Source organism: Strigops habroptila, chromosome 5 (genome assembly GCF_004027225.2).
Source record: "Strigops habroptila isolate Jane chromosome 5, bStrHab1.2.pri, whole genome shotgun sequence".
NCBI lineage: Eukaryota > Metazoa > Chordata > Aves > Psittaciformes > Psittacidae > Strigops > Strigops habroptila.
Genome location: NC_044281.2, coordinates 62,301,316 through 62,327,937, shown reverse-complemented (window position 1 = coordinate 62,327,937; position 26,622 = coordinate 62,301,316). Strand labels below are relative to the sequence as shown.

The 26,622-nt window shown below is 37.9% G+C and overlaps 1 protein-coding gene across 1 annotated transcript in view; it reads left to right on the top strand.

The window, feature by feature from the left end:
• The window catches only part of ZFAND4 (zinc finger AN1-type containing 4), a 28,008-nt gene extending 8,655 nt beyond the window's left edge, over positions 1–19,353 (top strand). The window contains exons 3-10 of the mRNA XM_030487834.2: positions 2,265–2,340; positions 2,429–2,496; positions 3,060–3,246; positions 6,873–7,020; positions 7,967–9,148; positions 9,777–9,831; positions 12,184–12,298; positions 14,781–19,353. Of these exons, the coding sequence (XP_030343694.1) occupies positions 2,265–2,340; positions 2,429–2,496; positions 3,060–3,246; positions 6,873–7,020; positions 7,967–9,148; positions 9,777–9,831; positions 12,184–12,298; positions 14,781–14,916 (1,967 nt within the window). The 3' untranslated portion in view covers positions 14,917–19,353. The remainder of the gene's footprint in view (positions 1–2,264; positions 2,341–2,428; positions 2,497–3,059; positions 3,247–6,872; positions 7,021–7,966; positions 9,149–9,776; positions 9,832–12,183; positions 12,299–14,780) is intronic.
• The last annotated feature ends 7,269 nt before the right edge of the window (positions 19,354–26,622 follow it).

Sequence of the window (26,622 nt, the reverse complement as noted above, 5' to 3'; positions counted from 1 at the left end):
ATTATTGTTGCCAGTTTTACATGCTGATCCCATGCACAAATGTCTTCTCAAGAAAGCCTTACTATAATCCAGAAAAGGGACAGCTGATCATATTTTTCTGCACCTGAACCTATAAAGCACATTTCCTCTGTGTATACAGAATTCTTAAAAAGCAGCATAAAAAGGAATTAGTAATAAAGACTTGTCTGTTTTTCATTACAGCAGAGTATAGTCTTTTCATCTGTTCATTTCATCAAAAATACATTGTCATTGTTAAATGAACAAAACCATGTTTCACTGCAGTACTGCCAGTTGCAAGCCAGTCTTTTTAACAAATGCTCTCTTGGTTTATCAAAGTAATTGGAAATTGCTCCTTGGAGGCTGCTGAAACCATAACAAATGCAGACAGTAATGACTGTTTGTAATCAGAAGACTGCAAAACAACACAGAAAACAACTTCACTGTAGACTTGCTGGCTGTTGCCAGCTTGTTCGTGTTTTGCTTACGATGCAGACTTGAATCATAACCAAGAACCAGTTATTAAATAGCTGGCAGTGTAGTAGCACTTATGTTAGTCTACTATATGAACATATTCCTCTCATAAATGTCTTGTGGACTTCAGAGGATATAGGATTCACATTAAATGCTGTCCAACTGAAGTAAAGTTGTGTTGGTTGTTCATGAAAGACAAGATGATGTTAGCTGTGGTGAGAAAAGGAAATTGTCATCTTCTCTAAAACTTAAATAACAACGACGGTTGCAAAGTGCACTCCCTCTTCTGCACAAGGATGTCCACTTAGCATGTCTCCTACTTGCCTGTTGAATCTGTTTGGACTTTCATCAGAATCTGGTCCTCTTTTCTTCCTTGCTAGTGATGGGTGTTGGTAGCTTTGTGCCATTCCTCCAGCTAGGAAGTGGCTACTTAACTGACCTTTTGCCACAGCTTGCTCAGCGCTCTTGCAAGCTTTGGGGAGCTGAGATGTGTTTAAAAACCACCTGGAAGAGTCTGATCTTTGTGTTCTCTTGCCAGATGTACTTTGGGAAGTCTTCCTGTGTAGCATTGCTACTTGTATATCCTTTAGAGTACCTGAACATGCAGTAAATAAAAGTATAAGATAAGGTTATTTTAATGTAACCTTTTGGAAAAAATATTTGTAGTTTTTACTTCTTAGGCTGAGGAGTGTGTTTAGACCCTTTTGAAAAAGTAGTTCTGGCCTCTCTAGGCTTTCATTTTAATTACAATTTGGCAGGAATGCACAGAGAGATCTTAATTACCTGGACTTCACTGGACAAATTGAACAACAGTACTTCTTTTTGATGCTGAAGGGAAGAATTTATTAATTTTTTTTTCTGTGTGTGATCTGAGATGTCTCATCTTTTCCTGTTGGATTCTATCCCAAATTTGGAAAGTGATAGCATTCTAGTAAAAATGTGTGAAGACCTCAGGTTGTACCGGCTTATGCTTATTTATGTGTATTACATCTGTATCTAAATTAGTTGACTAAGTTGACAAAGTTAATTGTTGTGTAGAATATGGATTTTTAATAAGGAAATATTCATAATGCTTGCTTCCCTTTAACAAAAAATAGTTAGCCACATCTGTCCCAGAACTTGAGTTGAAAATGAACAATATTGTATATGCGTAATAAAATGTTCTGATGGCCTGAAAGAACACCCACAACAAAATAAAAGTGTTTGTAGTGCGAAGTTTGACTACCTGCTATGGTACTATACTGTACATGTGAACTTTCTGGTTCCAAACCAAGCAATGATAAAAAAACATTTAGAGTTGTCACCACTGTAATAGAGCTGCCTTAATGCAACCTTGTCTTTACTGTAATACAGAATATCAGTCTGTGAATTATTCAGCAGTTCTATAGTTAGAAGTTTTATCATGTCAGTAGACATAAAGCTCTGAAGTACAGACGACAGGAAAAAAACGCTCTCATCTGAAGACTGGAAAAGAGCAAGTATTCAGTAAGCCTGAAGCAGTTGCATACTTCTACAGACCAAAAGAAGCCAAAAGATTGTGTGTGAATACAAGCCTGCTGAAAATCTTAACTTTGATTTTCAAAGAAAAACAGCTATTGTTCTTAATAGCCTTTTGGGAGGTTGGATATCATGACTGAAGGCTGCTCAAGTGCCTTTTCCCACTTCCTCTTGTCTTTCCCCTGTAATTCACTTTCTCACCTCTCTTCCATTACCCCACATTTTTCATTCTTAAAAAAGCAGAACTGCCATCAAGCTTGAATTTTAATAATCTTTTATTTGTTTGTTTTGTTTAGGTATTCCTGTCTCTCAGCAGCACTTAATTTGGAATAATACAGAACTGAGGGATGACTATTGTTTGAATGATTATAGGTAAGTACAGAATAAAATGGCAATTAATGTTTCTAAATGTTAGCATAAGTAATCAAAAATGCTACAAGAATTTATTTATTATTTTCAGCATTTCGGAAGGCTGCACTCTGAAATTAGTTCTGGCTATGCGAGGTGGACCTATTAACACTAGAAGAGGTAAGCGCTAACCGAGTTCAAAACAGTTTCATGCAACATCTTATAACCATAAACAGCTTTTCTTAGCTAAGCATTCTAGATGAGCAGACTTCAGTTCCAAATCAAATGGAAAGTACTTAACAAAAATGGAGGGTTTTTTTTTTTTTTTTACATCTTTTCTTTTTTAGCATACCAAGTGCACCATCCTTTTCATTTTGTTTACCCTTAGTTTAACAACTGTGTTTATATGTATAGAATTGTTAAGTCTTAAAATCAGCAATTCTTCACCTGCAGAAAAAATGATACTGTAATGTCATTATACAAATAGATTTTAAAATCTGGTTATTAAGAATCAGGCATTGGTTTAGTCCAATGATAAACCTGATTACGTGGATCATCTATAGAGGAATGAAAATGGAGAAATCCCCTTGATAATTTTGACTCGGAAAACAAACTAACAGCATATCTTCTAGATTGGGAATTCCCATTGTAAACTGAGCTGAGCTCTCAAAGGTGATCAAAACAATAATAGTAATAATTTGGGTTTACTCTGGGCTGTTTTGTTTTTGTTTTTCTCTTCGTAGTTCCTGTGGAAGACCCTATCAGGGAAATGGCTGAGTATATGGATCCCACTAGAGACGAGATTTGGGAAAAAGGGCCATCCAACAAACAAGTTACCTTCTTAGTATATCGAGAAGGAGATCAGTTGAATTTCTTCCGTGTGGTAGACCGGGGAGATGGCACTTTAACACCATTATCTGAATCTTTGGGGTAAAGTTGGTTTTAATCTCTATATTATTATTCAAAAGGGGATGCTGTATAATTTTTAGCTTTATTTGTTGACTTTATCAAAAGAATATCTGAAATACTGCAAGAAATGTGCCCTAAAGGCTACTAAAATGCTGTAACTGGTAAGCCTAACAACACAGTAGTACCTTGTGGTTAGCAGCCATGCTGACAGTGATCTATCACTGTGTGTGTCAATAGAGTGAGATAAAGCTGACCTCATGCTTACAGTAATTCTCAGCATTCCAGCCCTTTCTAAAAGGGAACATTTCACATGAGAGTCAATTTAGCAATAAATATATTTCTCTTCCATCTTAAGGCATTTGTTTAGTTCATAAACATTCTTCTGTTCACAGCATAAACTTTTTCATATGGCTATGACTTCACCAAATGATTAGTCAGGAAGCTTGGTAGTGAAAAATCCTGAGAGGGTTTGTCTGAAGTTTCGGAGAAACTGGGGGGGTGTTGGTGGTTTGTTTTTTTTTTTTTTGCTGGTGTTTTCTTTTTTAATATTCTGAAATAATATTATATAAAAAAAAAAAATAAGATAAGGAAATACACAAGTATTTTAGATCATCTTTCAACCCCTGCACTCATTTTCAGTAAATAGCCACTTACGATATTGTGTGTATATTCAACATAGGTAAAAACCACCATCATCAGTAAGAACTGAGAACCTTGTTGGTGCATTGGGCTAAATAAACTTCTGGAAAGAGGAGCAGATGGGTGTAATTCTGGTACTTGCTGATAGTCTGCCTACTACCACATTCTTCCCTTCTACCTTTAACTGCAAATGAACATCTGAAGAGCTAGAACTGTGGATGCTATACTGTGAATTGATGCAAGGAATTCTCAGAAGGAGTTTGAACTTTGATTTTTTTCCAGTATAATGGGCACTCTGGTATCTGCCTACGTATTCATATTCTTGGGTGTGGGAGATGGTTTAGTTTTTCCCCCACCCCCCATTTAAAACTAGCATGGACAATTGTCTGAAACTTGTAGTAGTTTTCAATTAGATAATCCTAGTGTATAAATTAAATAGTAATTTACTATTTACTTGAGATTGGCTAAAGGTAGCAAACCGGAGGAATAAAACACATTCTTTTGGCTCTTATAAGGCATGTTGGTAAGCTTTTCAAAGCTCAAGAGCGTGTATAAAAGTCAAATATGTTGTGCTTAAGAAATGTGCTGTCACTGGTTAAATGATCCAGTTAGGTTAAAAGCCACCTGAGTTGAAAACATTCAGCTTCAGTTGTTTCTCTTCCTCTGTGCTTTCGAGGGGTGTTCGTTTATTAGTTTTTCTTCTAAGGCAGACACTGATTTGGTGGGGGAGAAATCCTTACTTTTTTAATTTGTTGTTATGGCTGGGCAGCCTTTGTGGGAAATGGAAACAGTAGCAAAGGGAGGAGAGAATGGAAGCAAATCAGACCTTTTCATTTCATCTTTATAGAGGAAGGCTGTGAATCACTCTGAATAGTAACACTTTCCACACTGACAGTTAAAAGTGTTTGTATGTGTGCATATACTGGTGACTGAGAGTTTTTGAGGCACTTGTTTATCAGCTTTTCTCACATTGTTTGTGTGTGGAGCAGAATTTAATGACTGCAATTTAGACATGAGACATTGATTTGGGTTTTGTTTCTCCAGATCATTTTATTTCATCTGTGGTTAAGCTAATGGTTAAAACTTGACAAGGTGTAAATATGATGATTATTGTCTCTGGATTAAAAGAAAATTGTTGAAGCTGTGGTACAGGACTGGCAAGCACTGATGTCAAAAGGTTTCAGCAAGCTACTGATCATTTTTGAGGCATGCATTTACAAGCAAGATCTCGGGAATGTTGACACCTATGGACACAGTAAATTTGAAATTTACTCATTGGAAAATGGGCTAAAAGTATGATCAAGAGCGAAGATTCTTGTTCATCTTCTATAATTTTACAATCAAAGCAAAAAAATATTTCTGTTACTCTTCTTTTTTTTTTTTTTTTTTTTTTTTTTTTTTTTTTTTTTTTGAGGGGTGTGTGTTTTTTTGGCTCCTCTTTAGCCAGGAAATGCAAGAAAAAGGATAACGATTCTTTTTGCATTAAAACAAAACAAAAACCCACCTTGAAAAAAACAACCAAGGAAGCAAAAAAACCAGCCAAACGTATGAGACACACCACTTTTCTTTCTATCATTACCCTGAGCAAAGAGAAGTTCCAAGAATTGTTTTCAGTTGGTGACTTAAGTCTTTGCAGAGTTAAAATTCTGAAATTATTCTTTGGTGTTGAGTCTTTACCAAACTGGCTGTCCCCAGATGGAGCTGTTCAGTTTTTGATAAGAAATGACTGGACTATTTTGCTGACCCCTGCTTTGAATTTGCTGCCGTCTTGCTCTTAAATATCTGTCTCCTGAAGTCGTGCTGCCTTTAGAATTTTCCTGCATTTTAGGAAATGGATTTGGAGAGTCAGTGCAAAAATACTGGCTTTTGACTAAGGGCAGCAGAATATTTCCAAGAATCAGGTAAGATGCCAGCTCTAATTAGTGGAGGAAAAAAAAGTTGGGTGGTTTGTTTTTTTGTTGTTTGGTTTTTTTGGTGGTTTTTTTTTTTTTTGTTTTGTTTTGTTTTGTTTTTTTTAAATGGGGTTTTTTGGTGCTGACTTTCTCGTGACCTTTAGTTCTTCTTTGGTCTATTTTGGAAACTTTAGTTAAATCTACTAAGACATTTGCATGAACAGGGGAATTTTTGGATCGTCACGATTTCTAGGTACTGACAGCCTAAGGGAAGAATTAAAACCCTCTTTAAAATGTACTATATACAGTGTCGAAAATGCATCAATTTGTAATGAGTTGGACACTCCTAATGGTTCTTTCATTTCAATGTCAAATGTTGGATGTGTGTTAGTGATTAATGCTCCATTGCTTCATAGGAGAAACAAGTCAAATAACTTTAAAACATTGAGGTTTTGCGTTCTTTTGCGTTCTGTGGTACTATAAATTTCCAGTGACTACTGAGTTAAAACATTTTGTCTTGGGACTAGCAATTCTAATCTGTTTGGTTTTTTTTTTTTTCCAAGTATGAGACTTTGGAAACCTAAACTGATCCTTTATTTTTTATTTTTTTTTATTTTTATTTTGAAAAGGAGAAGTAGAATATCACATCCACATGGGTGACCCTTCCATTTCCATTTATGGTGAGAACACCCCTCAGGATGGATAGAAATTTGGACTTTGCTTCCATGCCAGTGTCTGGTTAACTGGAAAACTGATCAGCTTGTTGTCTGAGTCACACAGTTAAAAGCTTTGGCCATACCTTCAGGAGACATTTGTGGAACTGGATATCCCTTCTGTGGGGAAAATATATAGTGAGTGTGAACCAACTGTATATGGTATAACAACTTTACAGAAGCGTGGCTATGTTCTGATTTCAGCATCATCACTTTGTGTGAGCATCTTATAAGGAATGCTTATATGCTAAACTAAATGGATTTGAAATGTCTTTGCAAACAGCTTTACATAATGCTTTGTCAACAGATCAACTATGGTTATGGCTCTAGTTGCGAGAACACTACTTCATTAAAACATAATTATGTGATTAGAGGGTGAACACAAACTTTCTTTTATTTTCAGCGGTGGTTCAGTTTATAACTTATATGCTGATGATGAAGATGAGACAGAGGCATCACCTTCTGGCCAACAGATTATTGAGAATTCAATTACTATGAATAAAATGAAACTGCTCAAGGCAAAGATGGAGAACATGAATCTGAGTAAAAAGGTGAAGTTGTGATTTAAATTTTCTTACTGTAAAATGGCTTGTACTTTCCTGGTGCTAGCTTTTCTAAAAAGCAGATCAAATACTTTGCTGTCTTGGGAAGTGAAGGATCAACAGTAGATGATTCCTTACCTGTTGTTTAAGTAAATGCTGTTGTATAAATGTTCTGCTGTGCAGCATTGGTCTTGCTTGGATCTACCTGTCCTCATTCAAACAATTCACAACAATTCACTACTGGTCCTGATTTATACGTGTGGGTGGGTTTTTTTGTGGGTATATGGGATTTTTGGTGTGGGGTTGTTTTTTTGTGTGTGTGTAGTTTTGGTTTTGGTTTTTTTGGGGTGTTGGTTTTTTTTTTGTTTTTTTTTTTTTGTTTTGTTGGTTGGTTTTGGTTTTTTTTCTCTTATTTGTTTTTTTCTTCCAATATTTTAATGTTGTTTTGCAGTAGTTCTCTGGTAAAAATCAGTGTTTCTCTTAAATGAAGCTTCATTAAAAATACTGTAACTGAAAAGCCTATAAAGTTAAATATGAGAATAAGATTACCTAGAAGATAAAACATTACATTGGTGTTCATGTCTGTCTAGGTTAACTAGATCTAAAATGAAGATGATGTACTTTCTTTCATTGTTCATTTCGTTTGAGACCCTAAGCTCTGCTGGATAACTTTGATGGCATTCTGGCTTCCCTTTCTATTCTGTTGACGTGTGGTGGCCTATATCTGAGTTTTTAATCAGAAAAAGCCTTTTCTGATTGTAATATTTTGATTTTTGTTGTTCAGATGTTGGGGTGTGGTTTTGATTGACTAGCAATAGATAACAGAGTAGAAAGAATGATTTAGTATTTTCTGGCCTTACAATGTCTGAATTCCTGGCAATATGATCTCTAAATGCAACCATAATTCAAATACTAATTGTTGTTGTATGTGGTTTTTGTTTTATTTATTTAATAGCCTAAGAAAACTGTCAAGGTGAAATCTCGTCCTCCGATGGCTCCTCGACCATCTAGTGGCTCAGTGGCTGCTGCTCGTCACCGTTTTTTAAGAGTGCTCCCCCATATCGGACAGTCCTGCCTACCTCCTCCTGGGAATTCATATCACTCAGAGTCTTCCCAAAACGCACTTTCAGCATTGGCTACTTTGGCCACTGCTGGTAGAACGATGCCATCCACAGCTAATGACTTTCTTAAGGAAGATGACACCTGGCAGAGCAACTCCTGGTCACAGTCAATTAGTAGCATCAGGTTACCACCAAAAATATCTCGTGTCGAACTAGAAAATGCAAAACTACCTACAAATAGTATTCTGACTCCTGTTTCATCTCTGCCTGAAAATTCAGAAAAAGCATCTGAAAATGCGACCTCAGCAAGTGAGGAGGATGCTGTTTTGTTTCCGAGTCTAACAAATGTAGAACTTTATGGAACAGAAGAAAAACTTCTCACTGAAACAGATGCTTTTACTTTGTTAACAGAAGAAAGTACCACTGAACAGTGTAGTGACATATATGACATAGGAAAGGCGAACCAAGAACTTGAACTGCCTGATGCAGATGAGGAATCTAAAGTTGTAGAGCAGCATAGAAAACCTATTAGCAAAGTGCTGAGCACTACAGCAATGGGGTCTGGTCTTCTCCGTACTCGTGAATTAAGTCCTCAGAAAAATCTGCTTTTGTCACCTCTTCGGTATTCAGCACAAGCAGCACGTCACAGTTCTCTGAAACCACAAGCACAACCCAAATGCTTTGAGGCTGGTAACTTGAGATCTACAGCCTCCCCAAATGTTCTTCGATCATTGGAAGTCCGCAGTTTAGCAGACTCCTCTTTTTCTAGGACTGCTAGATTTTGTAGCATGAAAGTAGACTCACTTGGCAAAAGACCTGATGTAATTTCTAAAGCAGAGGCTAGGGACCTCACAGATGTGGCTAACAAGGCATCCAGGGAACCTGTGAGTTCTGTAAGTAACCTAGGATTTCTGGCTTCGCTGGCCCGAAGCACAAACAGGGAAAGTATACAGAGTTCCTGTGGGACAGGCAGGTTTTGGACTTCTGGTATTGCACTACCTACAAACCTGCAGCATTGTCAGGAAGAAAGCTTTAGGAAAACTGCTCCTCCAAATGAAGCTGCTGAATATATTCTAGTGAGTACTTAAACTTCCAAAGAAATTCAAGTTTTCCTGTCTTTTCTGGTACTGGCATTATGAAAACTGTACTTGTGTGTGTCTGTGTCTTTTCAGGGAAGGCAGATGGGAAGGGGGAGGTGTACTTAAATCTCTGATAGATCTTAAACTGTTTTCTGAATTCCTGCTGGTATTTTAACTGCCTGTTTATCTGAACAGGTCCTAGAAGTAATTTTTCATAAAAACTGAAGTGGTTGTTCAGTTCACAACTAAAATCATTAGTTACCATAACGATAGAATTGTGAGTATCTGCGTTTGAAGTGTCATCTGACACCTCCTGCTGCTCACTAATTGTCATTTATGCCAGAGTTCGCTCTGTGACTGGCACTGTATGTGCCTACCTGCATATCTCTAATGTACTTTGTTGTTTTGGTGCATTGTGAAGTATGAGAAGACTATTAAATAGTCATTTTGAGTAAGGCTTTATACTGCAGAGTTTTAATTTTGTGTACAGAAGTCATCTTGCACTCTTTGTAGGTGTGTTGATTGATAAAATATTGATTTCAGATAAGCTGATACCAGACTGCCTAACTTCCCATTTAATTTCCATCTGCTAGTAATTCCCTTGTGGAAATTTTTTTCTTTTTAGTCTGCGCATGGGCTTGGAATGAATGGAAGTATTGCAGCTGTAGGGAGAAGAGTAGGTAAGTAGTGTGACTTAAATAATAATTGAAGATGAATCTAATCTTTGCTGATAATATCACATATATAGCAGAGAAGAATAGTTTATCTTTGTAAGGCATATGGCTTTCCAAGTCCTCGCTGTGTTATACTTCTATAGCATGGTATAACTTCTAATATTTTAAGCAACTCTTTAACATACAGATGTCATCCAGATCTTCGGCAGACATAACTGTGACTCCTTCCTAGCTTTTTTTAATACTTAGTGAATCCTGCATGTCATCTGTAGACATAAATGTAATTTCTGCTCTGAAGTTTCCGAAAGGTCAGTGCTGTGAATACTTCTGAGTGTACTAAAGTCAGAGCCAAATTTATCAGTGGTATCGTCTTAAGGGCTACAGCCTGAGCCGGAAGGATTTGGCAAAAGAAATGTGGGGAGGCAGCAATAAGAGCATGGATGCTGAAGACTACTGTGCAGATAGTGCAGATTTTTCTGTATTTTTTTTGTGGTGGGCATCATTCTTTCTACCCTAGTCTTGGTAACTGTGGAGTGCTTAATGCTTGACGTGTACTGAAAATGGATGTGTTGTGCCTAAATATTAATTTCAAGATCTGATATAGGGACTGAGCTAGAAGATAGATCTTCAAATATGAGCCACAACAAGCAAAATGATGTAATTGTAATGATGTAAGGAGCAAAAGTTGCTATAATAGCGAATTGTGCCTTCATTTCACAACTGGGGGTGCAGCTTTGAATTGACAGTCGATTATTTAACAGGTCTGTCCTTACCTACTGCATGGTAAAAGAGGTGGTAACCTAATAGCCATGTCTGCGTGGTGGGGAAGCCTGCTATCACCTGTGTCATCTTGGATAGGACTTTGAAGACACTCCTCTGATGTATCTTATGTCAGATAAAAGTGCATTTTCAAAAAGGTTCCAGACATGAGAAAGCCAAAGTTGGTGTCATCAAATCATACAGGCTCTTGAGAGAGGTGTGGCCAGTAACGATCTGTTGTATAACTGGCCAAAGGACAGATTCAGTTTACATGTAACTGCTGTAGGGACCATAAATGTGAGGATGGGTGTATTCCTTTTTCTGTTTAAGTATGGCCCACAGCAGGGGGCTGTCTTCAAGCTCTGTCTTTCTCTCAAACTGGGCTAACTGATGCTTCTGAAATAGTATGCTTTTAGATGATGAAATTGATAGTATGGACAAACATTGCCTGGAAGTTCCTATGCTAGATAGCTATGGGATTAGTACTGGTTGATAGCAATGACTGCGACGTGTAGTGACTGCCTAGCAGTACTATTGAATTTAGCCTGCTGTATCTCAGCTGAGAATTGACTGTTGGGATTAAAGATATGTTGGACAAAAAAAAAGTCTAAACTCATAAAGGTCAGTTTTTGCAAGCATCCTGACAATATAGTGGTAGAATCACTGAAAGAATGTTTGAGAGGATGTGTTGCTTGCCTTCACTGTCCTAGCATATGGTAAATATGCATAAGCAATTTGTGAGAATTGACTGTTGGGATTAAAGATATGTTGGACAAAAAAAAAGTCTAAACTCATAAAGGTCAGTTTTTGCAAGCATCCTGACAATATAGTGGTAGAATCACTGAAAGAATGTTTGAGAGGATGTGTTGCTTGCCTTCACTGTCCTAGCATATGGTAAATATGCATAAGCAATTTGTGGACAAAGAGTTTACTTCTACAGAGGGAAGGAAGATGCCTTTCCTTTACATGCTCTCCAGTTGCTAAAGCAACAGCTAAGAATTGCAGGTCAAAAAGTCAAAGTAAATTGTTAAGTACAGAACTCTTACAAACATCTGCAAAATGCTTTATGCAATCATATAGTTAAATTGAGGCCTGTAGTCTAATAATGTACTTTTCTTGCAATTATGGAGTATCAGCAAGATTTCCAAATGTTGCAATATTTACTTGGCAAACTTGAGTTATTAGCTACTGAATATACTAGATGTTAGGTACTTGAATGCCCAATTGATTCTTTGGAAAGTCATTGTGTACAGTACTTTCCGAATCACATCATGTGTTTTCGTTTTACATTTGGGAAGACCATTAGGAGATGTGTTTCTTGATTTCTTCTGGAACTTACATGAACTTTTAACAGGTGTTAAGAGTAATGTATTCAATTCCTGCATTGTGTTTGCCTCTTCCAAGGGTGTTCAAAGGCTTGACATGTCTTTTCTCTTTTAGCTTCTGGGTTTTTTTCCTCTCTGTTTAGGCTCTGGGGTTCTCACCTGAAGTATCCTAAGTAATGCAAAATTAATCTGGATTTCAAAAGATTGAAGTAGTTTGTGATCAGGAATAAGTAAAAATAAAATGTCTTTGCTGTCTTTTTACCTCTGAAAGCAGGTGAAGCAACCCATCTTCCACCTGTGAATGGCTCAATTCAAGCAAAAAAGAAAATTACAAAGCATTGCTTTCTGTGTGGCAAGAAAACTGGATTGGCAACCACCTATGAGTGCAGGTAGGCTGAGCATATAATCGGCTCTTGTTTAAAATTGATAGCTGGGTTAACCAAAAGGTTTCCTGTGCTGCATGGTTTTCCTTAAGCATAGCAAATCAAAAGACAACCTTCCAGAAAGTTGCAATTCTTCATTCAGCAAAACTTCAGGAATTAAAATTCAGGGATGTTGTACCTGTTCTGCTGTTGAGGTGTATGTTCCTCCAGGAAAATCAAGGAATGGAAGTTATTAGGACACAAGATATCAGGAAATAAAGAACATGATTACAAAAAAAGACCAATGACATTTTATACTTGTGTGGAGAGAACTTGCTGCAGATTTCTGTTCTGCAGTTTCTTGACCATATTATTAGTATTATAATAACTTATTATAATTGTTAATAATTTGAGGAAAATGGACTTTGTTACAATTTTGCAGAATAACTCCCTCAGATTTGGCCCTATTACAACACAACTGCACAGTTTGTGAATTTACATGAATTTGACAGCTTTTTGATTTTATATGTGTTCTGTTTCTTGTGAGACTTCAGTCACCTTTGAGCATCTAGAGCATCTCAAAAGCAGAACCACCAGAGTACTGGTCCCCCAAATCATGACTTGCAGACAATACAATGAGACCTGGCGCTTGGTGGTGATGGCTGGAAACTTGAACAAAAAAAAAAGCCCCAAACACTTTCTCTTTGATCTTGGTTCTCAAAGTATTGTTTCCCACAAGATATTCTTTTTTCAGTATCATTTCCCATGATCTAGTCAAGGTTGAGAACTGCTGCACTGTGGGGGCGGCATTTGAAGCTGATCTTGGTTCATGCCAATCAAAAGCAAAATGAGCAAGACTTCTGCCACCGGGGAACTGTGTTGGAGAGGTTCAGGGTGAGGAACTGCCTCCTTACTGACTCTTCAGTCTTTGATTTTGAAACAGGTTTGGACACTGCACATTTTCCTGCTGATCACATAGCTGCAAGCTCTTCTAGAAGTAACTAAGCAGCTTGCTTAAGGTTAAAAATGAAGCCCAGAAAAGGCGGGAAATTGCACATCTCCAAGAATTGCATTTGTTCTAGTTTCAAGTGAAGCAACCATACAACCTTTTATTAGAATGAAGCATGAACCAAATGGAGAATACTGTTGTATGAGAGAACTGGTAATTACAGGATCAAGAACCAAAGAAAAGCAGATTTAATACCAGGGACACAAAGCCTCAGGAACAGTTTTAGAGTTTATTATGAACCCAGATAGATAGATAAATACAGATTATAGTCTAATACTGAGACAGTAATTTGGATGAGTAATGAAGACAGGCTGAGAGGGTTGGGGTTGTTGAGCCTGGAGAAGAGAAGGCTCTGGTGATACCTTATAGCAGTCTTCCAGTACCTGAAGGGGGCCTACAAGAAAGCTTATGAGGGGCTTTTCACAGGGGCATGTGTGATAGAACAAGGGAGAATGGCTTTAAACTAAAAGAGGGGAGATTTAGACTAGATATTCCAAAGAAATTCTTCTTTGGTTGCCCAGTGAAGTTGTGGATGCCTCATCCCTGGAATTGTTCAAGGCCAGGTTGGACATGGCTTTGAGCAACCTAGTCTAGTGGAAAGTGTCCCAGCACATGGCAGGGGGGTTGGAGCTGGATGGTATTTAAGGGGCCTTCCACCCAAACCTTGTATGATTCTAACGCCTCATCCATTTCAAGAGAACTCTGATTGTGAATGATGTAATTGTCAAGAAACAACTTTATTAAATAATCAGGAAATGGGACACTAATACCAGTCTCCACTTGAAACACTTGTCCAGATCAGATACAACATCCGGAGTATGTTTTTCTCTTGTTAGGAGTCTTAGCTGGTGAGCTGTCAAGTTCGACGGCAAAAATCTTCTTAACTCATTGAAATTGCAACTGATACTGGGAAGATGCACCTTTATCCAGTCACATTGGAAGTCATGTTCCCTATAGTTATTCTGTCTGATGTTTTTACAGCTAACTAAATCTGTATTTATTAATCTCAAATAACTAGTTTGAGTTTATGCCAGGCAGAAGTTGTGTTGAACTAAACATCTTGTTTTGGTGGTCTGAACGATGTGGTGTTTTTTAATTGAAATGCATTATGTGGATTTCACCTGATGCCATTATTTTAGTTCCATGGTTTTGTCCTCTGAATTCTACCAACTGATGTTGTGTGAGGTCTTTAGAAAAGAAATAAAATCTATCAAAGCCCATCATTCTGAATTTGTAAGATTGTTCAATCCTTGATAGCTAATTTCAGGAGTACTGATCTTGCTTAACTTCTCAGCTGAAGAGACTGTTGGGTCAAAGTTGCAAAAGTGACAAAAATGTCATTTTGATTACCACACCGGTTAATGTCATCAGTCAAGGATGATTAGAATTCAAGCAGTTTCGTCAAATAAACAATACATGATTAAGCCAAAGGGCTCCTAGCATATCAGGGAGTTAAAAGCTTCTAAAAGCTTCTAACTTCTAATATTCTTGATTCTTCAGATGTGGAAACAACTTCTGTGCAACACACCGCTATGCAGAGACTCACACCTGCACCTACGACTATAAGAGTGCAGGGCGAAGGTATTTGCAGGAGACCAATCCCGTCGTTAGTGCACCAAAGCTTCCCAAAATATAACATAGTTGTGCTGCATGTGGCCATTCTGCCATTGAAGAATTGTATTACATTGAGAGAAGCACTTGCTTAAACTGCATAATTTTGCCATGCTCCATATTTAAAGATTTGCCAAGTAACAAAAGCACATGAGGATGCATCCTATCGAAGAATAATGTGAACACTACTGCAGTTAAAACTTTTCTTCCTTATTGAATGAAAAGTTAAAGATTAGTTTTTAAAAACTTACACTATGTTACTGCACGTCTTGTGTTGTGTTTTATATTTGGAAAAGCTATTTCACTAGACAAGTCTTTAAAAGATGCACTTTACTAACTTTATTTACTGTATAACCAGACTTTGAGGGGGTGTTGTAATGAGGGTGTCATGTAATGTCTTCTGTACTCTTGCGTTTTTTGTCCATTGCGTGGTATCTTCTAAGTTATTTCACTAGAAAGATTCTCCTCCCTCCCCTTTCTTGAAATGGCCTATTTTGAGATTTTTAAGGGGGTAGTGTGTTCTGCCCCTCTGTTTCATTCAGGTTGGTATTCATACACTGTGTATCCATTCTGAAAACTACATATCATATTAATCACGTTTTCTTAAAATAATACTGTTTATATGACAAGTTTGTTTTTAAATAGAAAATTCCCCCTTTGTTGCCATTAAATATAAGGAACAATTTATTTTAACTTCTTTTGTAATCCTAGATTTTTTTAAAGACTTCACAACTTGGTTTGTTAGGATGTTGAATGCTGTTACTGGAAGAAATTCTAATAAATATTAAATTTTATTCTGGTTTTTGCTCTTACAAATGCACAAAATAACTTTTCCTATCTTACAGCATGCTCCTAAATTAAAAGTTGGGCTTTGTAATGGGCAGGGTGGATTTTATATTTTTCTTTTTTAGAAGCACTGGCTCATACCTGTTCCTACTGAAAGTCAGTGGGAAAATTCCCACCGACTTCATTAGGAATAATGTGACCAACAGTGTGTGCTTTAAACCTGAAGTCTTACAGATGTTCTAGCAAAGGCAAAAATGGGTGTTCAACAAATAGCATATACTAACCTGCAGCCTTTCTCCTGGACTGAGGCAATTCAGTAATTGTGTGACACCCCTCTAATGAGTATCCAGCTACTGCAGAAAGTGATGTTGGAGGAATATACCTACTGAAAGCCTTTCCTCTTTCATTCCCTTAATGTGTCTGAAATATTTTTGTAATCTTATATTACTCGAGGTGTTCTAGTATAAATAGATTAATTAAAAACCCACAACAAACCACCAAACCAAAAGAAATCCCTCCTTATCGCATCTAGACAGTTGAATGTCATGGTCCTTTTTTTGCCAGAGTCCTCAGCTACTTAGTTGGTTGTGGTATTAAAATGATCTGTGCTACATTCCAGTTGAACAGTAGCAGCTCAAGAGCATGGCAATCAAAAGTTGAGCCAAAAAAAAATCAAGAGGATTGCTAGAAGTGAGAGAAGTAACTTGAAGAATTCTCATCCTTGGAGGAAGTACATTTCATGCAGTCCATGTGCAGATTAAACCTTCTGGAGTTTTCACAGAGTAATGACCTTGGGAAAAAATTTCAAAATCATTCTTTTGGGCAGTGATAAGGAAAAAAGGTAGTTGTGTGTGTGTGTGTGTGACCTCTAGGCTTATTCTTGCTGGACAGAGTTGCACCTAGTATGAAGAACATGTTGTTATGAGCTAGGTACTGTGAACATGCCTATAGTTTTTATTTCATCTCTACCAAGGGACAATATTTGATGCTGAAGGAAGAGAGTAAGGAACAGGGCAAATGTACTGGTGTTTTCCCAACAATTCCTTACTGGCGGCTCAGCAGCTCTCTTAAAACAGAGGTATTGGTCTTTTTGTAATTGCAGTATCTAGTTGGTAAGAATTAGAATTAAAATAATATTGACTGTCATCACTTAATTTGATTTTGCATAAGTATAATTGTCAGGAAATTATTTTGCAGTGCATTAGAATGGCCATACACTGATTTTAGGAAGACTACATAGCTTGAGTTGTGTGGCAAGAAGTCTCCGAGTCAGATCTCAGTTTTGACCCTCCCTTATTGCATACACATACTGAAGTGTACAACAGTACTTTTCAGAAAATGCAATGTAGTAATAATCTTAATTTCTACACGTGTAGCTTCTCATAATTTTTATTATACCTCATTTTGATTACACCATGTGTAGCTTCTCATAATTTTTGTTATACCTCATTTTGATTACACCTAATACAGACATTTCTTGTGCAGAACTCTTCTGGTTTTGTTCTCATTTCCAATACTGTGGCACTCTTAATTTCAGCCAGTAGTACAGCCCTAAAAGCACTTAAATTTGTAATTTATTGTTTTAGTTGCTAATCTATATACAAATATAAACAAATATACAAATATATATAGGGCTATATATAGAGGGTTTTACCAAATCCTGTGTTACACTGTGCTATGGATTAATTACTGTTTACTGTGTAAACTTAACTTAAATGGTTTGGTTTTCTGAATATTAGTGCACTGTGGTGCTATGGATCTGCTATAGACAAATGTTTAGCTTTTTGTATTCATTCATGTAATTAGATTATATCATAAAGCATTTACATAATGGGAGTTTAACAATGACGTTGGTATGTATGTGTCTACCTTCCTGTCAAATATTTTTTGCACGCTGCTTTTGTGCTTGAGGACCTGTGAGGCAGAACCAGGCTGGACTCTCGTTGGATGACTTCCAGGACTTTTGTGTCAAACTGACAAGCACCACAGAGGTCTCAGAAATGTTTTTGGATCTTGAACGAAGTATTTCCTTTCTCTGAAATCTCTAGAAGGCCATGGTGATAAAAATCTGTCTGCTTACAATTCCTATTTATTCAGTTTGCAGTCCCCTACACTGGTGCCTTCTGCTAACAACCTTCAGTTGCAGACAAGGCTAGAATTGTTAATGCTTTACATTAGAAAAATGAAAATTTTCTGGCTTTTTTACATATCATGAGTTAGACACTTTGTTTCTTTTCACGTACTTCCAACTTTCATAATAGGGCACCATCTTCTAGGTGTAAGTTGTGGGTTCGACGTTGCTTGTGTCCGTAAGGAGTTGCCTCTACCTGTGGCTTTTGTATTGCATCATGGTTTTCCAATTTTTAAATAAATCGGGTTCATCTTCAAGAGAATTTGACGTTTCCTCTGAGCCACAGTTGCTCACGTGAGGACATTCATGTAACTAAGAAAGCCGTGTGAAGCTATGGGACAGTTGTGTGAGCCTGTGCTGCTTCTGATTAACTGTAGTTCTTACTCTGATTTTAGTTTGGGGTAGTTTTGCAATGCTTGTAATTGTTGGAGTGTTGGGTGAAAAACAATTAAAAAAGGTGATTGCCTTCCTGTAGTTATTGTCCTGTTGAAAGATTATTGTCCAAAAAAGGCAGATGTGCTCAACAGAAAGATGAAATTAGGCTGTTTCTTGTGAAGCAGGTGTGTTTAAAGCCATTTGGATCTTTTGGATGGTAACTCCGTTTTTAATATGTAGAACTGTAATTATTCATTTTCTCAGCAGATGTTTGCCAAAATATTCTCCTGTTCTCTTTAGCTGGTTACAATTCCTAGCTTGTATTTTATGTTAAGGTTATTTATGTGTACCATTGAATGTTATGAGCATGCCTATGCACAGGTAAAGGGACATTCCTTTTCATAATATTAGTTTTTATCCTCCTTTTCCCTACCCACACTGAGCAAATATACAAACCAAAGGTTTTGCAAGCAAAACCTTTTGACTAATCAGAAATGCTTTTCTACCCCTTTTCCCAGAAGAGAGCAATTGTTTGAAAAGATAAGGAGGGTTCTGTCTCAACCATGACATGTACAGGAAGGCCACGAGATGTAAGTGGAGATCCCAGTCTGAGAGAAGATTTGGGATAAACCAGTCAAATGTACAAAATTGAGTAAAAACCTATGTATTTCTAATGATTCTTGGGCTATTGAGAGTTTGGTTTAGACCTATTCTATATTCCTACCCTGTCTTATTTCCTAATCAGTGAAATGTGGATTCCCTTTTTGAGCAGAGTATTTCAGGAAGGTGGTCTTTGTCCACCCCTATTGCTTTGTTTACAGTAGGGTGGATGCTTGACTTATTTTTCCTCTTAGGGGAAATCCGCTACTCCCTTTATTGGAATTTACAGCCACAGATTAAAGAACAGGTCCTCTAGCTCTTCAGACCTCCTGAGATCCTATAGAATTTTTCCTGATGAATCCTTCCATCTGTAAGTTTCACTAAGATGGTTGTGTGATGAAAGAACAAGTTGTACTTCAGAGCCTTTCCAGTCTTCCAAGAATGATGTGCCAGATTTTCTGTGTATTTCTCTCTCAAAAGATGAAACTGCGTCATCCAGCCACATGTGGATTGACTCCCTGAGCCAAGTTTTTCCTTGTAGCTAACTAATTCCATGAATTAAAAAAAAAACCCAAACACAGCTTCTCTTGGGACTACCGCTACATCTTACTAGAAAGACTTAAAGGCAGTTTTTCAAAGCTATCAAATGCATCAAAAGGAATGCACTATTTAATAAAACTGCAGAATACTGCATCTTGCTTTACCAGTATGTGTCTATAGCTTAGGTTCTGTCTTTTCCAGCCATTCCTCCTCTCTACCACACACACGAATAAGCCAGTATGTCTGGGTTTCTTGTTAATGCAACCATGTAATTTTTCGCTTGATGTTCTTTTATGGCCGTTGTGTGCATACTTCTCAGAAAGTATTTTAGCTCAGGTCATTGTTTTGCCTTCACTGTTAACAGTTCTTCAGAAAAAAAGGAAAAAGAAAAAAGAATCTTTGCATTAGCAGCAGTTTAATAGCACGTCTACAGAACTTTGCGTAAAACAGGAAGACGGCTATCTCCCACTTTATTGTAAGTCTTCAGTGCAATTTAGTAGTGCTCTGGCTAATTTGAAGGAATTTCTGCTGGCAATGTTCAGTGTAAGAGATGATAGTTTTTATGTGTTCTGCAGTGTCTTATTGGAATGAGGCTTGCCTAATAATCACATCTTTTTCAGAAGTTGTTATAAGCATCGGTCTGCAGAAGAACTGCATCTAGAAGCATGGTTCACTAGTTTGTGCGTAACTTTTCTCTTAGGTAGGGACTTTGTGGAAGAGATCTTGTTGAAGAATTAGCTCTCTGTGTGAAGCTGCAAAGGAGAGACACCAGAGGGCAGCGGAGGCATTTAAGAATGGCAAAACTTTTGGTTTTGTCCAATAATGAGATTTACAAAGAAAACCATAGATAAGGAAAATTTTTATTATTTTTTTTATGACCCTTATTCAGCCTACTCTGAACAGATCTGAGGAGGTTAGTAATAGGGTAATTCCTTTCCCTAATTCCAAAGTTTTTCAAAAAACTTTGAAAAGGATGGGAGAGTGCCTCAGAAACATGATTGTATGCTGGTTTTTATGATGTAAACTCTTGGGTAATCTTAATGTAATGCAGAATAGAGAGTTGTCCTCTAGTCCTCCCCACTAACCCTGCAGGTATGAATTTCAGAGGTTAGCTAAGTTATGCTGTATGCTATGTATCCACTAAAAATATTACCTGTCTATATAATTTCATACTGTATAATGATAGATAGGTTTTCTTACGGATAAAGGGTGAGGATGCAAGAGAATAAATTCATTGGTGTGTGAGGAGTGTACACCAATAACTGCTCAAACAAACGGACCACTCCTTACTACTTGTATTTTCTGGTCTTGCAACTCAAGAAGCTCTACAGGTCTTCAGCAACAGATATTTCTTCCTACACCACACTTTAAGGCTTTTTTTCAATCCTTTTTAATCCAACCTTAAGTAGGGCTGATTACTGTATATCATACGATATTGTGTGTGTGTGTATATAGCTACATAAGGATTATGTATTCTAATCACACCTGCATGGTGCGTTATCGCTGAAATAAGGTGTTCTGCCTAGCCCCAGAAATTCAAAACAATACCTAATCATGAAAATAGTATGGTTTACATGCTATGTGATTAAGAGGGTTAAGGGGTTGGAAACAAACCACTGAAGTTTTCTAAAAGGCAAAATCAGGGGGTTTGAAACACCCTCTCTTCTTTCCCTGTGTTTTTGGTTTTTTTGTATGTTTTGGTTGGGTTTTTTTAAGAAATTAATGTAATTAAAAAAAACCCCAACCAAACAGTAGAACTACTATTTTTTTTTTCTCTCCCTTGTATCTGTAAAATTAATGTGCAGTCTTTTTACTTTATTTGAACTGATGTTTGAAAAGTAGACTTGGATTTACTTTATGTGAATCTGATTTGTGCTTAATGTCAAGTGCTGGAACTGTTGCCTGTAATGGGCCTTATTTGGGATATGGTTGTGGTTTGTTAAAAAGCTGTACTGGCTGGTGCAAAGTTACAACTCAGAGATGTATAATGAGATATCTTTGGGTTTAAACATGGTCTTGAGACTGAGAGTTGAGTGCCAGGATTTGTTCTTAGCATTGTCTGTCTTGCCAGTGCTTATAGGTGGTTTGCTTTAGGGGGAACACAGGACTCATCAAAATAGATTAGATTACCCTGAAATCCATCCAGTACAGCATCTGTCTCCAAGAACACAACATTTCAGAAGAAGGTGCAAGAATTCTTCTGTAACCAAGTGTGCAGGAACCTGTTTTCAACACTGGATCTTACACTAATGACCGGTCTGAACTCTGAAGAACTTGCTGTCTCACTGTACAGTATGATATTAATTTGGAGGCCCATAAAGGTCTAAAACTGTTTTGAATCTTGATAGATTCAGACTCACTCCTATTTGTGTAATGTGAAAAGCATGTTCTTTCACTGTAGTTTTGAATTTCCTACCATTTTTTTAATTGAAATTCATTTCATCTAGTGTTATGAGAAAGGAAGAACAGTATCTCCTGAATATTCAGTATGTTCTGTGTTTGTATCACGTCTCCTCTTACTCATCTTTTTTATGGTAGCGATTTGCTGTCTTTGCTATTCCAGAGCTCTAATTATGCTTGCTGTCCTCTGAATTGCCTCTAATTTTGCAGTATACTTTCAGAGATCCTTCTGTCTTCTTCAGTTCCCTGCTTCCTTGTATATTAGGCTTTGAGCTGCTCAAGGTGTTCTTACAACAGAAGCCTTTAAAATTGTAATTAAAATAACATCTGGTAAAATATGCCTGTGGTTCTTCCAAGGGATATCCTATAGAAATGCATAATATTATTAATCTGTCTGTAGTCTGGATGAGGTATAAATAGCATTAGTTAGAGTATGAGGAGAAAATATAGGAAAGCTCTGTAAGGGGGAACATCTATCTCAGTTCAGCACAGTAGCTGTGCTGTGCTTTGAGGAAGACGTCTTGTTCCGTTACACAGCAACAGGGTGACTATTTTTATACCTTTACCACATCTGCATATTGGATGCATGCAATCTATTTATTGCAGTGGGGAGAGCCAAAGCTGAAATACCAACTGCTAAGAGGTAGGCTCAGGAAATGTCTTTTCACCTCTGCATATTTGGGTTTGGGGGAAGTAAGTGAATACAACTTTCTATCCAGTGCTGAACGGTTTGAATAACAAATGTGGAAGTGCAGCACATTGGTCAGGTCCTTCTTCCAAGTTCTCATCAGTAGAGGAGGAAACTTTTTTTGTTGTTTTTTTTTTTTTCTTTCTTTTTGCAAATTAGGGGAAGAAAATGGTGAGCTGTAGTCCCAGCTGCAGAACCACTTGACATAGAGATGCATCACTTGTCACTGAGCTGCACTTTTTTCTGGTAGTGCATATCCTGCCTTGACTAAGCATTAAATTTACTGGGGTACTGTAGTAAAAAGGGACTGAAGTGAAGATTTCTCCTTTCTTTTTTCTGGATACTAAGTGACTCACAGTGCTATAAGCCTTGATCGAGTGTGACACCTTAATGTTGTTGACTGGATTTCCCTAGTGCCAGTTCACCCATACCTAGTTTTATCTAGAGAAATTACCTTAAAAGGTCAGTTCATTGCATTTGCGAAACTTTCCCTTATTTCTGAGGATCAATAATGAGAAAATCCCTATTAAAACTTCTACAGAGGATAGTATTTATGAGGCCTAGGTTAGGCTTTATGACTGCAAAAGCTTACCTGCTCTGAGACAGATTCAAAGCTGTATCCAATCCTGTCAGTCTTCAAAGGCACCCTAACATGACTGAAGAGTTGCTTAAGTCTGCTGGGATGTGTAGTCATACGCCTGTTTGTCATGCCCGGATGAACCTGCTGTGTGTAGGGCTAGCTACAGTCATTGCTGAATCCACACCATACAAGGGTCTTGGATCACTGTACTGAGAAAAAGGTTAAAGTGTTTTGCAGTGAGGAATGCTTTTTTTCTCCTGTGGCTTTGCAAGGGAGACTTCAATGGCTGATGCCACTCCGTCTCAGAGGTGAGTTTCAAATGATCTCATCCTAGAGAGCTGCCCAGAGAAGCTGTGGCTGCCCCATCCCTGGCAGTGTTCAAGGCCAGGTTGGACAGGGCTTGGAGCAACCTGGTCTAGTGGAAGGTGTCCCTGCCCGTGACAGTGGGGTTGGAACTGGATGATCTTTAAGATCCCTTCCAACCCAAACCATTCAGTGATTCTGTGATTGTAGTGATTTTCCAAGGCCAGGTTTTTGTAAAATGTATTTACCATAATTCAAAAAATGCATGGCAAAAAGTGCTCCCACCAGTCGTATAGAGCAGATTTAAAAACAATGCTGTGTGAAGCGTATTGGTAACAGACTTTAAGGAATCCAGATCTTACAGAGGTAAGTTGGTTTCTTTCATTTTCCTTTCAGAACCTGAAATCCAATTTGTATGAATTAAAAACAGTCAGGAAGGATGTAAACTTTATTTGTATTTGCTTTCATCTTTCTACTTGAATTCACATCAGTTCCTTTCACCTTCCCCTAATGCACCTCTTTTTCCTCCTCTTATCAGAATCTATTTTATTCATGTAGCACAGACAGAAAACAGCAAAACAACAGTGCAGGAAGGAGTGAACCCTGGGCTCACCTTCAGTAAAACTAGGGGTCATCAGAGAACGTCTGGAGGAATTCCCCTAGTCTCTGCCTACTGGCAGAAGAGAGTGTGCACAGAAGACAGTGAACATATGGGGGAATGCATAGTTCAGGATATGCAATATTCAGGTGGAAGTAAGTTAAGGAACTGAGCTGACCTGGAGAAAAACTAGCAAAAGAAAAAGCCTTAGGAACACATCCTGTCCTGTTTGCAGGCATGTTATGTTCGCCTGTGTGAGCACATACACATATGTCTGGATTTAAAGCTTCCTAGTCATCAGGCTTACATTCTTTTCTTTTAGTGTTTGTTATCCAGTCTAATAGATGTGTTTGTCTACATTTTAATTTAACAGCCGCAGGTTCATATACATACATATAAAAAGAATGAGCATGTATGTACTTCAGTGCATGAAAGTGCTTCCACCTGCCTGTACTTTTCAATGGGTCTTCTGGGAATATGGATTTTTGGGATTTAATCTCCCATCAGACCCTCATGTAAGTGTGATCCCCTGCAAGACTTCTGGGGATGCTTCCAGCCCTGAGTCCTTAGTGGCTGTTCTGATTATGATGATTAAATATTGCATGGGTTTCTACAAAAAGCTGCAAGGAAGTGTTGCAGTTTCTGAAGGCGATAACATAGGAGACTGGTATAGCTCGTTAAATATATGATAGCAGTAGTTTCAATTTATATCTGGAAACAGATTCTCCCCAGAAAAACTAAGTAACTGCAGAGACCCAAGCCACAGTGGAATTCTAAAGTAATCCCCTAAAGTATTGTGGAGTTGCTATGGAAACATGCAGGTGCTCAGACCAATAATGTGGAATAAAAAGACCATTTATAATTTTCTGGGAAGAAAAAATGAATTACGCTTTTCCACATAACTACTGTATGTATTGTCCTAACTAAAGACCAAGAGGGCACAGTTGTACAATAGTTTGTAGTATTTGGGGTTTCTGCCCCGTAACAGTTTTCAGGTCTTCCTACTAAAACGAGTAAACAAGTATTTCTGAAAGTTGTAATCTTCATAACCATACTAGATCTGTGCTGCTTCTAGAAAGAATGGGAATCGTCTGGGCATGAAGGTACTTCCCTTATAGTGACTTTAAAGGAATTTATTGTTGATGGCAACTACAAAGGCCACGTGGGTGCTCACATTCCAGCTCCGTGTGCAGGGCATTGGGGCAGCTCTTCCTGCAGACCCATCAGGATCTTCAGCTAAGTGTTACATGCATTTCTAGGTGCATATTCCCAACTACGGTTTTCCCTTAACTTTGAGCCAGAGGTGTCCAATTAGCAAAGTGGAGATGTTCTGTTCCCTTGTTTTTTTAAAGGCCTCCCGCAATGAACCGCAACGCTAGCTGGAAGTATTTAAGACTTCCATCTGACTAGTGGCCTTCAGCTTGTGTTTATTCTTTCTTCCCTATTTTTAAAATTAGTTACAAATTTGGAGGGGGAACATGTGCAAAGGCTTAGGTTTGCATTTTCTACTGAGAGCTGTGAGGCACACACAGAGTATGTTCCACAGCAGTGGTTCCTCTTCAACGTTGAGGCTTTAGTCTTAGCTCTGCAGCTCTGTGTTCAGGACGTTGTTGCTGAGACTTTTAACTTGGGACCTGCAGTTAAAGTACTAGACAAGCTTTCTGCGGAAACAGAGTGTCAAGTAATAATTGCAAAACACAGGGAAGGCTTATTTCTGCAAAGGAATTTAGGAACTTTGCTTCCCTTGAGAATTAACAGTGTTGTACTAGTGGCTTATTGCAGCTGCTTTCATTTCAGGCATAATCATTAGTTATTCTAGTTTGCTTGGAAAATCTGCCCTCTGCACCACTGTGTTTCTCTATAATTTCTACTTCTGTTCCAGTTGTGTCTACAGGCCCTTTTCCTAGTGTGGTGCATAGTACTGGCTGGTGGGCTGTGCTGTTCCCTAAGTGGGATACAATCCTAGCCTGAGAAATGATTAATAATCCCCACAACAAAACAGATGGAGAGTATGAAGGAAATAAAAAACCTCCTGAGATACCCCCATGGCCTCAAGGTAAGCCAGTAGTATAGTTTAAGATGGAATGGATTCTTTTTACAAGCCTGCGTTACAATACATGGCCTATCAAGAGGACATAATTATTATCACATATGCATGTTACCATACCCTATCTTATCAGGGGATACAATCTGAGTATCTGGTTTTTAACTTCAGTCTACATAGGACGAAAAAGGAGTTGCAGACACACTCTCCTCTTCCCCAGAAGATGGGACGTGTACTCTGTGGGTGGTGCTTCTCCCACCTTTGCTATATGGGTGTGCTGCATCCTGACTGAAATGTAGGGACAGAATTCCAGCCCAGCTTCTCTGTGCTCTGAAAACCTATTATAACATTATTTTCTGCATCAAAAAGGGTTACTTTACTCATTTTATGCATTTCTCACTGTTCCCTAAGGGTAAATGTCATCTCCCTGGACTCTGTAAATTATTGATGTGAAAAAGTGCAGACTCAGGAGATGAAAAACTTTGACTAGGTTTAGTGAATGAAATTGAGTGTCAAGTCAGGAGCTTTCTTTGGTTTCTATCTGGTTTTTTCTGCTTTCTTGTCTGTGCTGCACTGACAAAAGCAGTTCAGTGAGGCTGCCTGTCTTCCTGTTCTTTTTTACTTATTCCCAAGTGGGCTAGATACCACGTCTGGACAGAGGAAATCTCTCCTTTGGCATTTTCTTA